The following is a 15,337-nucleotide window of genomic DNA, read 5'->3' as shown; positions in this document are numbered from 1 at the left end:
GGGTCTGGACTGCGAAGGCCAGGATCCGTCGCTAATGGCAAGAGGCAGGCTTACAGAATTAAAGGAGAATGAATGCTTCGGCCGAACCAATCCCTGAGCCCTCAGCGGGGGAAGGGACCTCGTACCTTTAAGGTGGAACGAGGCGACGGTTCTTTAAAGGGAAATCGACTGAGTCGGCCGAGTATTGCCCAGCGGCACGGGCGGGGTGCTTGGCCGTACCTTTAATGTCGGAGGGGCGGGAGGCGGAGCGTGGGCGGAGGGCGGAGAGAGTCGGCGCAAGATGGCGGCGGGAGGGGCCCAGGCTGCGGCTCTGGCCGCAGAGTGAGGGGCGGGGGGGCCCAGGGCGCGCGGCCCGGTAAGCGGGGACGCGCGGGGTTGGGGGGCGCCTTCCGGGTGGGAGAGGAGGCCGATGTAGCACTTGGGGCGGAGCAGAGGGGGGCGGGGTCCGGTGTGGGCGGGGGTAGACAGGGGGCGGGATTGAAAGTGCTAAGGGGGCGGGGCTATGTGTGCGCTGGGGCAAAGGGGGCGTGGCCGGTGAGAGCCGGGGGGCATGGCCTAAGGGGGATGAACAGAACAGTTGGTTTTCTTTTTAGTACTAGAGCAGACCTGCACCCCCACCCAAGAAAGGGGGGCAGGACACCAAAAAGGAGCATTTTGGAAAGTCAAGCTCTCAGACAAACGGTAAATAGGGTGTAATTCCGAGGGGAGACACCCCACTCCCTAAGAGCACTTTATTTCGCTCACCTGCAAAGAAAGCACTGGATTTGGAGTCAAGAGATCTGCATTTGCTGGCGCTGCCACTTACTGGCTATGTGACATTGGTTAATCTCTTAATCTTTCTCATCCTCAGTTTTCTCATCTATCAAATGGGGTTGAGCGGAATACCTGCCTCACGGTGTTGTTGTGGGGAGTTACTCAGATACTAATTTGTATGAACATGCTGGTAAACTGTAAAAGGCTGTGTCATTATCAGATGTTATCGTTATATTCTTCTCTCTTTTTCTTCCCAGATACCCCCCCGGCCGCCCTCTTCCCTCCCTTGTTCCTGTGGCTGGGGGGGGTACCCCCTCCCTCCACGCCATGGAGCCGTCGTCTCTGTCTCCCAGTGCGGCAGCACTGCCCCTGCCCCTACCGCTGGCCCAGCCCCCACTGCCAGCAGCTGCAGTGGTACATGTGTCCTTCCCTGAGGTGACCAGTGCCCTCCTAGAGTCCCTTAACCAGCAGCGGCTGCAGGGCCAGCTCTGTGACGTTTCCATCCGAGTGCAGGGCCGAGAGTTCCGGGCTCATCGTGCTGTTCTGGCTGCCTCTTCTCCTTACTTCCACGACCAGGTCCTACTGAAGGGCATGACCTCCATCTCACTGCCCAGTGTCATGGATCCAGGTGCCTTTGAGACTGTCCTGGCCTCTGCTTACACAGGCCGCCTCAGCATGGCTGCTGCTGATATTGTCAACTTCCTCACCGTTGGGTCTGTGCTCCAAATGTGGCATATTGTGGACAAGTGCACTGAGCTCCTCCGTGAAGGCCGGACCTCAGCCACCACCACCATCACCACCTCTGCAGCCACCTCAGTCACTGTCCATGGCCCAGCAGGGAGTGGGAGCACTGTGGCCCCTGCCACCATGGGCTCCGTGCGTGCTCATGCCTCCAGTCGAGCAAGTGAGAATCAGTCCCCAAGCAGTAGCAACTACTTCAGCCCCCGAGAGTCCACGGATTTCTCATCTTCCTCCCAAGAGGCATTTGCAGCTTCTACAGTGGGCAGTGGGGAGAGGCGAGGAGGTGGCCCTGTATTCCCGGCCCCTGTGGTTGTCAGTGGTGGGGCTACCTCTGGGAAGTTGCTGCTGGAGGCAGATGAGCTGTGCGACGATGGTGGGGATGGCAGGGGGGCGGTGGTCCCTGGGGCTGGACTCCGTCGGCCCACCTATGCACCCCCCAGCATCATGCCACAGAAACACTGGGTGTATGTGAAGCAGGGTGGAAACTGCCCAGCACCAGCGCCCCTGGTTCCCCAAGATCCGGATCTGGAGGAGGAGGAGGAGGAGGAAGACCTGGTGTTGACCTGTGAGGATGATGAAGATGAAGAGCTGGGGGGTGGCTCAGGGATCCCAGCAGGCGGGGGGCCTGAGGCTACCCTCAGCATAAGTGATGTCAGGACCCTGAGTGAACCTCCAGTCAAGGGGGAGGAGCAGGTCAACTTCTGTGAGTCTTCCAATGACTTTGGCCCCTATGAGGGTGGGGGTCCTGGGGCAGGGCTGGATGACTCAGGGGGGCCTACCCCCTCCTCCTATACCCCCTCCCACCCTCCACGGCCCCTGCTTCCCCTGGACATGCAGGCCAACCAGATCCTGGTGTTCCCATCCTCCTCCTCACAGGCTCCGGGCCAGCCACCAGGGAATCAGGCAGAGCATGGGGCAGTGACCCTGGGGGGGACATCGGCAGGGGGCTTGAGCATGCCAGGGGGTACTGGCGGGACCTCTGGGGGAACAGGTGGCACGGATGGGAATAAGATCTTCCTGTGCCACTGTGGGAAGGCCTTCTCACACAAGAGCATGCGGGACCGGCATGTGAACATGCACCTCAACCTGCGGCCCTTTGACTGTCCCGTGTGCAACAAGAAGTTCAAGATGAAGCACCACCTGACCGAGCATATGAAGACACACACAGGCCTCAAGCCCTATGAATGTGGTGTCTGCGCAAAGAAGTTCATGTGGCGTGACAGCTTCATGCGCCACCGGGGACACTGTGAACGCCGGCACCGACTGGGCGGGGGCGGGCCCGGAGGCGGGGCCGGGCCTGGGCCGCCCGCTGGGCCAGCCATGCTGCCCAAGCGAGAGTCCCAGGGGGCAGGCGGGGGTAGCGGCGACGAAAGGAGTGGGGCCACGTCCCCTCCGAGCGGAAGGGTCTGGTCCCCAACTAGCGTTCACAAGGTGGAGATGGGCTTCAATGGGGGCGGAGGGGCAAACTGAGGGGACAGAGCAATTGGGATTATCTTTCGGGAAAGAGGGAATAGGGAGTACAAGCTAGGAGCGCTGTGGCTCCAGGTGATCTCCCATCACACTTAGTCTTCCTTATCTCTATGGACTTGTATATACTTGGGAAGGGGGAATCAAGTTGCACCATCGCCAGTCCATTCCACTCCAATCACCCCCCAACTCCGCTGAAGTTATCCCAGAACGAAGCCCCTCCTTCCCCTCGCAGGGGTACCCTGAAGCCCCAGCTCCACAGAGTAGGGAGTACATGGGAGGGGGAGGGGAATTGTTGAGCATCCTGGAGTCATACAGCCAAGGGTCCGGTGGTTGTAGTTTGTGCCTGAAGTTTGTGTTTGTGTTGTAGGGACCAGGCCTTTGAGCCCCACCCTTGTCCTAGAACCTATCTCCCCCACAGGTTGCGTCCCTTATTTCTACCCTACCCCTCTTCTCCCTCTCCTTACCCCCCTAGGGTTTCCCAACTCGGTTCTCAGGGGGGAGGGAGTGGAGACAAGGAGGGAATAAGTCGTAGGAGTATAAGATTTTTATTTTAAATCTTTTTTTTAAAATGGTGATTAAAATATTTATGATCATTTCACATGGCTTCCTGACAACCCCTATATATCTTTGCTGGGGACCCGGCACAGGTGGGGGAAAGCGGAGTGGCTCCGCGGGAGGTGGGTGCTAGGGTGTGGGGTAGGGGGAACTTGGGGCTGGGGAGGGTCCGGTAACCGGCGGTGTTGGGTGGGCCAGGGGGGCGGGCGGGGCGGGGCTGGGATGCCCTGACAAGAACTGGAGAGGATGTTCCCGGATCCCTGCCCGGCCAGTGAGGGGCGCACCCGCCTCCCGAACCCACTCGCCTGACCGGAGCAGGGATTTCCCCGCCCCTCCTGCCCGCCTTTGAAGAAAGTGAAAGTAAAAGGGGGAAGTGGAGGCTTCAGGGCTGAAGAGATCGCAGCGCCATGAAGCTCCTGTCCCTGGTCCTCACTGTGGCTTTGGGTGAGCGAATCCCACGACTTCTCTCCCAGGAACGGGGGAAAGACAGGGAGGCGGTCCTGCTGGGCGCCCGGGGGAGGGGTCACCTGCCGGCGGAGGGGTCACCGGACATGCCGGCCGTCCCCTCACCCGCACCCTGTCCCCCAGGCCTGGAGACTGCCGTCTTGGCAGGACCAACGGTACTGGAGTGCTGGTTTGTGGAGGATGCGAAAGGCGGCGGCCTGACCAAGAGACCCGCCGCACTGCTGCTGCGCCAGGGCCCGGAGGGACCACCTCCCCGGCCGGACCTCGACCCCACGCTCTACCTCAGTGTGCATGGTGAGTCTTCTGGGACTCGCCCCCAAGTCTGCCGCCTCCATTGAAGTCCCCTCCTCTTCATGTCATGCAGTGACCTCGGGCCTTAATTCCCCATCTGTAAAAGGAGTCTGGATCACCACTAAACCTCTCACTATCCGGGTAGTCTGTGCGTTTAAAATTACCCAGAGGCTGCCCGCCCCGCCCCTTTCCCGGTGGTAACTACAGTTGCGCTCTCTTCTCTCCACTCACAGACCCTGCGGGAGCCCTCCAGGCAGCCTTTAGGCAGTACCCCCGAGGCGCCCCCGCGCCACACTGCGAGATGAGCAGCTACGTCCCGCTCCCCGCCTCCGCGAATTGGGCCAGAGGCCTGACCCCGGAGCACAGCTGCCCGCGGGCCCTGGACGGGACTTGGTTCATGGTCAGCATGTCCAGCCAGGTCCTCAGCCTCTCCAGCCTCCTGCAGCCACAGCCGGAGTCTCAGCAGGAGCCTGTTCTCATCACCAAGGCAACAGGTAGCTGGGGAAGGGAGGTGGTGATGGATGGGTAGATTCTAGGGTCCAAGAACTGCCAGGTAACTCGCTGTGTGGACTTGAGCGAGTCATTTCCTCAATAAGGGCACGGTTTCATTATTAGGCGAAGCAGTTTTATCCAGCAGGTTGTAGTCCCCACCCATTTAAAACGGTTCCACCCAGGCTTGGGGGCGGAGCATTCAGGTGGGCTGAGTGGGGGCGGTGCTTCGGAGACCGGGGTTTCGGGACACTGGCGCTAGAGAAACTTTTAAGATGGTGGGGCTGGGAGGGGCTCAGAAGCCAGAACTTTCTCCAGTCCTCCCAGAAGTTTATTTTGCTAGGTACCCTCCCTTGCGGTTCACCCCGTTTCAAAAACTGGCCTTTGAACCCCATCCGCGGCCACACTAGGTGCCTGCTGCAGTCAGCAAAACAAAGGCTCTTGCACTCAAGTGCATTTACCTCCCCTACTCTACAATCCCTTCCCTGTGGTACGAGGGAATGCGCAGACTCTCTGTGGTCACCAAGCGGTGCGCTCCAGTGGGCGGAAGAAAGGGGCCGGGAGACCCTATGGTTCCCACTGCAAGGACAGCTTATCGTATTGTGCAAAGCAGTTTGAGGCCCACTGGTCAGGCACTTTGCTAGTCTGGGACGACAGGAGGGGATGAGATAATGCGAGAATGGGGACGGTCTGACCCTGTCTCCTCGCAGCAAACCGTGGGTAGGGGTCCTCAGCCTCCCTCAGTCTTGTACGATTTTAAATAAACAACACTGCCAGACCGTCAGGTCGTCCCCAACTGAGCCCCTGCACCTCCCTTCCCCAGTACCCTCTCTTTGCCACCCTCATCACTAAGAGAGAATGACCAACAGGACCAGGGAAATGGACTCTGTATCCACCCTGCTACCCCCACTTCTGCCTACACTTCGTTCTTAGTCCCCAGGTCCCACCCAGGGCAGGAGCAGAGGACAACTGAGTCTTGTAGAGGCAATAACTCTCTCCAGTGGGAATGAGTATTATTTCCCAGGGCTCAGGCTTCACTGAGGTGGCCTGAGGATGTCCCTTTCTCTCTGAATTTGTTTATCCAAATATAAAATGTGGTTACTGTTTTCTGTCTTTCTGTTGTGACTGTCAAGGGAGGTACTGTGTTAATTTATTCACTGATGCAATAAATATTTATTAGCACCGAAAATAAGCAAAGGCCCAGCAATAAATATTTATTAGCACCAAGAATAAGCAAGGGCCACAAATTAGAATCCTCTAGGAAACTTTTAAAATATACTGAAACTTGGTCCCACCCCAGGCCAATTAGAATCTCTGGGGTGCCCCCTACCCCTTCACTCTGAAGGATCACAAAGGTGATCAGATGCAGATGGAGATAAGATTTGTATTAAATAATTCTAGTGTAGAGTAGAAAGCCACTTGTGCCCAGGCCAGAAGATCTACATCTCAGAGGCCACTGGGGGTGAAAACAAGCTGCTGTGTTGTGTCTCCCTTTTCAAGCATTTCTGGATTAAGGATTCAAGAAAATGTAAACTGTTCCATTGTTGTTTCAATGTAAAATTAAAAGTGGAATCTTTGATAATTTTGCCATATACATTAATACATTATTTCTTATCAAATTATTTACCAAAGAATTTTAAATGTTTGTTGGCAAATATCCTTTCTTAGCATACCTTGTGTGTATAGTATTTAATTCTCATCATTCTTTTAAAACATTATTATGGAAAAATTTTCAGATTCCCCAAAGTAGAGCAGTATAATGAACTTTGATATACCCATCACCTGTACATCACAAAAATATACAGATATTACATTTTACCAAACTGTTTCATCTGTCCTGCTCCCATTGTTTTTTTTTCTTTTTGAGAGTGTATTTTAAAGTATATCCCAGGTATCATTATTCTACTCTTAATACTTCAGTAAGCATCTCTATTAAATAAGGACCTTTTTTTTTTTTACATAAGCACAATATCATTATCATACCTGTTTTAGTTATTTGGAGCCCTGGTGATGCAGTGGTTAAGAGCTACAGCTGCTAACCACAAGGTCAGCCTTTTGAATCCACCAGCCACTCCTTGGAAACCCTATGGGGCAGTTCTACTCTGTCCTATAGGGTCACTATAAGTTGGAATTGACTCGACGGCAATGGGTTTTGTGGTTTTTTTAGTTATCTAGTGCTGCTATAACAGAAATACCACGAGTGGATGGGTTTAACGAACAAAAATTTGTTCTCTCACAGTTTAGGAGGCTAGAAGTCTGCAATTGGGGTGCTAGCTGTAGGGGAAGTCTCTGTTTGCTATGGGGAAATGTCCTTATCGACCTTCCCTGGGTCTAGGAGGTTCTCAGCAGAGGGACCTTGGGTCCAAAGGATGCATTTTGCTCCTGGCTCTTTCTTGGTGGTAGTAGGTCCCCATCTTCTGCTTCTATCTCTCTCCTTTTATCCCTTGTAAGATAAAAGGTAATGCAAGCCATACCCTAGGGAAACTCCCCTGACATGGGATCAGGGCCCTGGCCTGAGTAAGGGTGGTGACTTAAGTAAGGGTGATTCATCCCACCCTACTCCTGCCTCATTAACATAACAAGCATAACCTAATCTTTTTTCACATAACCTAATCCTGCCTCATTAAGGCAGGATTAGGATTTACAACACATCACAAAATGGAGAATCACAAAATACTAGGAATCATGGCCTAGCAAAGTTGACACATATTTTTTTGGAACACAATTCGACATGACAATACCTAACAAAACAAACAATATCTAATTCCTAGACCATATTAAAAGTTTTCTGATTGTCTCAGTGATGTCATTTTACAATTGATTTGCTCAAATCAGGATCCAGAAGAGGAGAAACTGTCATCTGTCCTGCAAAATGTCCCTTGACCAATTGTTTCCTTATGGTATCATTTACCTTGTTCCTCTTTCCTCCATATTTCCTATAAACTGGTAGTTGCATTTAGAGGCTTGATGAGATTTGGGTTCAAAAAAAAATTTTTTTTTCAGTAACATTTTATAATAGGTGTTATCATTCACTTCTTTAAGAAAGAAAAGTAAAAATCTATGTGTACAAACTACAAGTGGTGAAACTTTTACTGTTCTGGCCCTATCGTATTTACATTTGTATCTTCACAGGGTACAGTTTATGGGATGCAGGTCTAAAATTGTGTCCAATATCCCATACTATCCCATTACTGTTAGCTTAAAGGTTGAACTGTGAAACTTTTAGGTTTGTTTCTTAATCCTATAGACTTTAAAAAAAAAAAAAAAAATCCTAAAGAGTACTTCTAGATTTTGATAAACTAAGTGAAATTGCATATTTTTTTATACTACTTAACTAAAACAATTCCATGAGGTTGAGAAAAGCTTAACTTTATGGGCCTCAGAATCTAGGATTAAAAATAACATATAATCACAAAAGAAAAAAGACTACTTTTACCTGGAGATGGAGCCCTGGTGGTATAGTGGTTAAGAACTCAGCTGCTTACCAAAAGGTCAGCAGTTCAAATCCACCAGCCGCTCCCTGGAAACCCTATGGGGCATTTCTACTCTGTCTTATAGGGTCGCTGAGTCAGAATCAACTCGACAGCAATAGGTTTTTTACCTGGAGGACCTGGACACTTTTGGGAGGAAGTAGACATAGAACTAATGTAGAAGGACACAGAGTATTTAGATGTTTGGAGAAAATGCGGGAGGGCATCGTAAAATGAAGGGACCTCATGAGCAAAGTAGAAAGAAGTGCAATGGTTGGAGCTTCTACGAGGAACAAGAAAAAGATTTTATGTGGCTGGTTCTTAGGGTGCAAAAGAACTTGGGAAAGGTGAGTTAGGGCTGGATTATCAAATACCTTGAAAGCTCATCTTATCCTATAGATGATGGTGAGCTATCAGAAGATTATCTTTTTATCATTTTTCAAAAAAATTGTTATACAACAACAGCAACATCTCCCATCTAGGAGAGTGCCTGGCTTATAAAAAAAATTTTATTTATTTATTTATTTATTTTTTGGAAGAGCTTAATAATGTTTGTAAAACAAATTAATTACTACCAGCGAAATTCTTATATTAGATATTTAAGAGAGCTCACTCATGGAAGTGAAATTAATTTCAAGCAATTTTATAGCACAAAGAATATGGTTCTTCAGGCCTTCCTATATTTTTCAAAGCAAAAAAATATACTAAACATGTTATTTTGTAATCTTCTATTTTCAATGACATTGAATGTTTCTTCTATATCTACCATCTTTAATGATGCCATGTAAATGTACCGTAGCTTGTTTAACCCATTCCTTGTTTTGCATATATGGGGGATGCTGAGTTAAAGGGCTATTGATAAATACTCCAAGTTTTCCTTCAGAAAGGCTGTGCCTATTTACTTTCCAATTTATAGTATGAAAGAGATCCATTTTCCTGAACTCCTGGCAATACTGAATCACATCACTAGTAAAACAAAAAATGTCTGGTAATTTGATAAATGAAGACAAAAAAAGGTCTGTTATTTGATTCTTATAAAGGCAGGCAAGGATCAGGTCATTGGACTAAAGAGGAAAATAAAGATTGAGTGATTTTCTCAAGATACCTGGGAAGTCCATCATGATGATGGTAGTAATGAAAATAGTAACAGCTAACATTTATTATTTTCTATATGTCAGGCTGTGTTCTTAGCACTTTATATGTATAATTTCATTTATTCCTCTCAACAACAATAGGAAATTAAAAAAAATAGTTGCCTTTGAGTCAACTCTAACTCAGGACAACCCCATGTGTGTCGAAGTAGAACTGTGCTACATTGGGTTTCCAATGGCCAATTTTTCACAAGTAGATCACCATCCCTTTCTTCCAAGGTGCCCCTGGGTGGACTCGAACTTCCAACGTTTCAGTTAGCAGCTGAGCACATTAACAGTTTGCCATATGGGGATTCTACCATAGAAAATAGTTTTTTTTTTTATTATTCCCATTTTAAGGAGCCCTGGTGGCTCAGCGGTTAAAGTGCTTGGCTGCTAACCGAAAGGTCACTGGTTTTAATTCACCAGCTGTTCCACAGGAGATGTGGCAGTCTGCTTCTGAAAAGATTTACAGCCTTGGAAACCCTATGGGGCAGTTCTACTCTGTCCTGTAGGGTTGTTATGAGTTGGAATCGACTTGGCGGCAATGAGTTTGGCTTTTTGGTATTTTCCCCATTTTACAGATGAAGAAAACTGAGGCACAGAGCAGTTAGGTGACTTGCCCAAGGACACACAGTTTTTAAGGACCAGGACTAGGAATTGAACTTAGAACACCCAGCTCAACCTGTGCCATTAGCTGCTGCTTTCTAGATAGCTGGGATTTTTAACCAGGCAAGTGACCTGTAGCTACAGTGCAGAGGATGACTTGAAGGGGAAAGAAAATGAGGATAGCAAGTCCAGAGAGAGGGTGTTGTAATTGTCCAAATACATTGATGAGAACCTGAGTTAGGAACAAGTGAGATCATTTGGGAGACAGACAGACTTAGGGCATAGAGGGGATAAAACATAGAACATTATATTTGGCAGTTTGCTTGTCTGTCTCCCTCACTGGACTGTAGGCAGCCTGAGGGCAAGGACTGCCTATCTTGTCCACTTTATCCTCTAGCACTACATCTTGAACTTCCAAGGTGCTCAATAAATATTTGCTGAATGAATGAATGAATGAGAGGAAGGAGTCTGAGTGACTCCAAATGTTTGCCTTGAGCCTAGGGGACTGGTGGTGACTGTTCATCAAGCTTAGGAAGGTGGGCACTGGAGCAGCATGAGGGATATCACAGAGATTTGGCTGAGCTGGAGGCATGTTAAGTTTGTCTAGCAGTTAAGATATAACCATAGCAAACACCTTTGCAGACTTGCCCTGTTCCAAGCACTGCTTAAAGCATCTTATGCCTTTCGTATACAAGTCTTTGTTATTGGAGCCCTTATGGTACAGTGGTTAAGAACTCAGCTACTATCCAAAATGTTGGCATTTCGAATCCACCAGCTGCTCTTTGGAAACCCTATGGAGCAGTTCTGTTGTCCTATAGAGTTGCTATGAGTTGGAATCGACTTGGTGGCAATGGTTTTGGTTTTGTTATCCAAAATCAGGAACTGAATAAATTTGAATATCAAGAGGTATTAAATGATTTAACCCTCACAAAAACCCTATGAGGAAGCTATTAGTGTCACAATCATCCCTATTTTAGATTAGGAAGCTGAACCATGGAAAGGTGAAGTAACTGGCTCAAGTAAGTTAACTTGGCCAATTACTTGGTAAGTAATTGCAAAGTTGGGATTTGAACCCAGGCAGCCAGGCTCCAGGCACTTAACCTCTGTACTACTCTGCCTCAGTAGAGCATAGAGATCTGTACTCGGTTCCAGGCTAGAGCCACAACCTTCCAGAGTTAACAAGTACAGCACCATAGGATTGATGGCTATAGGTCATTACTGTCTTCACCAACACAAAAGGCCTGGCTCTTCAAGGTGGTGCTTGGAGATGGACTGGTTCAGGCTATGTCAGAAGTGCCCTCAGATCCCACTGTCCCCAGGGCTCAAGTGGTCTGTGTGTTTAGAGCTGCCATCAAAGGCTATACCCACTAACTGCCCCTATTCACCCCTAGACCTCTCTGCTCACTCCCAGTGAAACTGGGTGCCACTTGGTCCCAGCACAAAGGGGGATTTGCAAGGAGGGCTGGGAGACAGTGTCAGAAAAGGTGTCTTCTGAGGGGCGGGTAAGTTGGAGCTGAGTCCTCCCTGTAACTCCATTTCTCTCCTTTCTCTCCCTCACGCCCCTCCTACTCTGCCTCCGTCAACCCCAGTGGTTCTGACTGTCCTCACCCACACCCCTGCCCCTCGAATTCGACTGGGCCAGGGTGCCATGCTGGACTTGAGCTTTGCCTATATGCCCCCTACCCCTGAGGCTGCTACATCCCTGGCCCTGGGTCCTCCTCCCTTTGGACTGGAGTGGCGACGCCAGCACCTGGGTAAAGGGCACTTGCTCCTGGCTGCAACCCCTGGGCTGGGTGGGCAGATGCCAGCAGCCCAAGAGGGGGCAGTGACATTTGCTGCATGGGATGATGATGAGCCGTGGGGCCCATGGACTGGGAATGGGACCCTCCAGCTGCCTACAGTGCGACCCTTCCAGGAGGGCACTTATCTGGCCACCATCCACCTGCCATACCTGCAAGTACAGGTCACCCTGGAGCTTGCCGTGTACAGTGAGTGCGGGGGTACGGTCCCCATGGGTAGGGGGTGGGCACTGGGATTAGAGGTTGCCATCAGAGGGGGAGAGAGGATGGAGGATAGGGTGAGTGAGGGGAGATGGATTGGGGTCCTAGGGAGTCAGAGGAGCAATGGCAGGGGTGAGGGATCCCTGGGAACCTGAGGGGCTTTAACATGGTGATTCCTGTGAAGCACCAATGGGGACACAGTGGGTTTCCCATCCTGGGAGAAGAAATGGGAAGTCCGTTTGGGGAGCCCAGAAGGCAAGTTGAGGGTCTCTGAGGGAGGAGAGTGGGTTGATTCCCCATGCCTATTTCCTACTCTTTACTTAGAGCCCCCTAAAGTGTCCCTGACGCCAGCACCCCTGGTATGGGCTGCCCCGGGGGAGGCGCCCCCAGAATTGCTCTGCCTCGCATCCCACTTCTACCCCTCCGAGGGCCTGGAGGTGGAGTGGGAGCTCCGCGGTGGCCCAGAGGGTAGCTTACAGAAGGCCGAGGGACAGAGTTGGCTCTCCACCCTGCGCCACCACTCTGATGGCTCTGTCAGCCTCTCCGGGCACCTACAGCTGCCTCCTGCCACCGTTGAGCAGCACGGGACCCGCTATGCCTGTCGCATCCACCACCCTAGCCTGCCTGCCGCAGGGCGTAGCACCGAGGTCACCCTGAAGGTGGCAGGTAAGATCCAGGAGCACCATGGAGCCACAGGGGCTGGGGCTGGGGCCTGCATGGAGCTCACTCTCTCTTTCTGCCTGCCAGGCCTCTCCAGGCCCTCCCTAGAGGATGGTGTGGGCCTCTTCCTCTCAGCCTTTCTCCTCCTCGGCCTCATCAAGGCGCTAAGCTGGGTTGGTGAGTGTGAACCCCACCCTACCGTGACCCTCTACTGTGGACATTTCCCGCCTACTCCCAGAACCTGACACTGATCCCTCTGCCCCCCCCACCTCCCCCATCCCATCCCTTTGCCCCCCCCACCTCTCCCCCTTCCCTCTGCCTCTCCACTTCCCCCATCCCATCTCAATCTCTTTCCACAGCTGCCTACCTGCCCACTTCCAAGGATTCAAAGGAAAAGGTAACAATACCTCCACCATCCCTTACCTTTCCCAACTCATCATCATGGAGGGAGGATGCTGGTGTGCTGGGCTTGGAATTCACATGCACCTGCTTCTTAGATCCTTCAACTGTAGGACCCCTTGAACAAGCTACATACATAACCTACACCTCGGTTTCTTTGGCAGTTTGCAACACCGGGATAACAAAAATTACTTAGGTAGCGCTGTCTAACAGAAATACAATGCAAGCCACATACGTAAATTTAAATAATCTACTAGCCGCGTTAAAAACGTTAAACAGGTGAAATTAATTTTAATAATACATTTAACTTAACCTACATATTCAGAGATACTACTTGAACGTGATATAATCAATGTAAAAAACTATAGTATTTTTCTGCAGTCTTTAAAAACTGGTGTTTATTTTAAACTTTTACCACATCTCAATTCAGACTAGCCACATTTCAAATGCTCAATATCCACGTGTGGGTGATGGCTATGCAGGGGACAGCACAGCCTCAGAGGACTGTTGAGAGAACTAAAGGAGATAGTGCATGTAGGTGGAACCCTGGTGGCACAATAGTTAAGTGCTGGGCTGCTAACCCGAAAGGTTGGCTGGCCTTTGGAACCCACCCAGCAGCTCTGTGGGACAAAGACCTGGCATCTGAAGTTTCAGCCTAGAAAACCCTATGGGGCAGTTTTACTCTGTCACATGGAGTTGCTGAGTGGAAATTGACTAGAAAGCACCTGATAGAACGAGAGTGCGTGCAAAGCATTCAGTACAGTGCCTGGCAGGCAGAAAACATACAGAAATGTTAACCTCACCCTTTTCCCACCCTCTGTGCCCATGATGGAAACCCTGCTGGCATAGTGGTTAACAGCTACAGCTGCTAACCAAAAGGTAAGCAGTTTTAATCCACCAGGCGCTCCTTGGGAACCATATGGGGCAGTTCTGCTCTGTCCTAAGGGTCACTATGAGTCGGAATTGACTCCATGGCAACAGGTCTGGTGCCCATGATGGTTCATATTTCTCTGGATTGACCCTGAGCATTTCACCCCACCCTCAAAGATGCCAAATTCATCACCTCCTTCTTGCTTCTCTTTCAGAAAGTACAGTGAGGGCTTTCTTATCACCAGCACCCTGCCGAAGCACCATCATCTCTGGCCTGAGCTGTGGCAGTAGCTCCCCCAAATTGTGTCCCTGTCATCTGCTCCTACTCCCTCCAAATCCATTCTCCACTGAGTGACTTGAATGCTTTTTTAAGGTACAAATCTTAGTACATTCACATTCTTAGAACTCTAGTGCAGTGGCTGTCAAACTTTTTGGCCTTGGGACCTCTTAAAAATTAATCGAGGACCCTAAAGAGCTTTTGCTTATGTGGGTTATAACTACTGATATTAAACCATACTAGAAATTAACACTGGGCGGGGGGGGAGAGAATACACAAACACATATTCTATTGTGAAAACAATGTCATTACACATCACGTAACGTCTGGAAAACTACTGTGCACTCTCAGAGAATGAGAGCGAAAAAGGCAACTAACATCTTAATGTTGTGAAAATAGTCTTGATCTCGCACATCCCCTGAAAATCTCAGGGACCTCAAGGACAGGGACATTTTGAGAACCACTGCTCTAGGTGGCAAACCTAGCCTTCCTGCCCTGGCCCATGTGTTCCTGTCGCTTGGGGCCCCTACCTACCTCCAACCCCACCTGGTACTCCTCAGCCCTCCTCTCAATGCTGATCGCACCGACTGCCGGGTCCTAGCGCGCTGTTCCCTTGCCTGGTCCATCCTTGCCCTCCCTGAGCCCCCGACTAGGTCAGCCCCGTCATTCCCCTCCAATCGCCTATCGTCCCTCTTGTACGGTTCACCACGGTTGTATTTAAGTGATTGTGCGAATCGTTGTTCAACGCCAGTCTTCCCTCTGGGACTGTTGGCTCAAGGGCTGAAGGAGCCACTGCTGTATCCCTCGCGTGGGCACTGGACCTGGCGCCCTCTGGAGGGCACTCCTCAAACGGCTGCTGGATGCTGGATGAAGAAAGCGGCGGCCCGGCTTAGAGACAGATCTCTGAGGGACAGAACGTTCGGCCGGACTGAGGGAGGGAGCGGTTCTAATCGTGTGCGAATAAAGTTGTGCTGCTGTGGTTCCAACGGGGCCTCTCATTCTTCTCCAGGCTTCCCCTTTCCAAGCACAATATTCCTTCGAATCACTTCCGGTTCCTCCCAATGACCTCGACCTTTCAATGCCTCAGGGACACCCGATCCCCATTCCCTTCAAAATAATTAGGGGTTGGAAGCCACTAACGGCGTCTACGGCGCCCTC

The 15,337-nt window shown here is 50.5% G+C and overlaps 2 protein-coding genes across 2 annotated transcripts; both read left to right on the top strand.

Moving 5' to 3' along the window:
• Nucleotides 1–279: 279 nt before the first annotated feature.
• ZBTB22 (zinc finger and BTB domain containing 22) lies at nt 280–3,622 on the top strand. The gene is made up of 2 exons (XM_064284546.1): nt 280–355; nt 1,011–3,622. The coding sequence occupies exon 2, from the start codon at nt 1,081–1,083 to the stop codon at nt 2,962–2,964; it is 1,884 nt and encodes a 627-aa protein (XP_064140616.1). The 5' UTR covers nt 280–355; nt 1,011–1,080; the 3' UTR covers nt 2,965–3,622.
• A 219-nt stretch (nt 3,623–3,841) lies between these two features.
• On the top strand, nt 3,842–15,165 carry TAPBP (TAP binding protein). The gene is made up of 8 exons (XM_064284550.1): nt 3,842–3,963; nt 4,108–4,278; nt 4,509–4,769; nt 11,563–11,961; nt 12,298–12,639; nt 12,721–12,810; nt 12,993–13,030; nt 14,118–15,165. Exons 1-8 carry the CDS (start codon nt 3,927–3,929, stop codon nt 14,127–14,129), a joined length of 1,350 nt encoding a protein of 449 aa, XP_064140620.1. The 5' UTR covers nt 3,842–3,926; the 3' UTR covers nt 14,130–15,165.
• Nucleotides 15,166–15,337: the final 172 nt, after the last annotated feature.

This window comes from Loxodonta africana, chromosome 1, assembly GCF_030014295.1.
Source record: "Loxodonta africana isolate mLoxAfr1 chromosome 1, mLoxAfr1.hap2, whole genome shotgun sequence".
NCBI classification, from domain to species: domain Eukaryota; kingdom Metazoa; phylum Chordata; class Mammalia; order Proboscidea; family Elephantidae; genus Loxodonta; species Loxodonta africana.
The sequence above is the reverse complement of the archived record's forward strand: the minus strand, read 5'-3'. Positions and strand labels throughout refer to the sequence as shown.

Bases quoted from the DNA above. Each gene is read 5' to 3' on its own strand.
- ZBTB22 (XM_064284546.1), top strand. From the start codon at position 1,081: ATGGAGCCGTCGTCTCTGTCTCCCAGTGCGGCAGCACTGCCCCTGCCC.
- TAPBP (XM_064284550.1), top strand. From the start codon at position 3,927: ATGAAGCTCCTGTCCCTGGTCCTCACTGTGGCTTTGG. The intron at 11,962-12,297 runs GTGAGTGCGGGG...CTCTTTACTTAG, and splicing joins CCTGGAGCTTGCCGTGTACA to AGCCCCCTAAAGTGTCCCTG. The intron at 12,811-12,992 runs GTGAGTGTGAAC...CTCTTTCCACAG, and splicing joins CAAGGCGCTAAGCTGGGTTG to CTGCCTACCTGCCCACTTCC.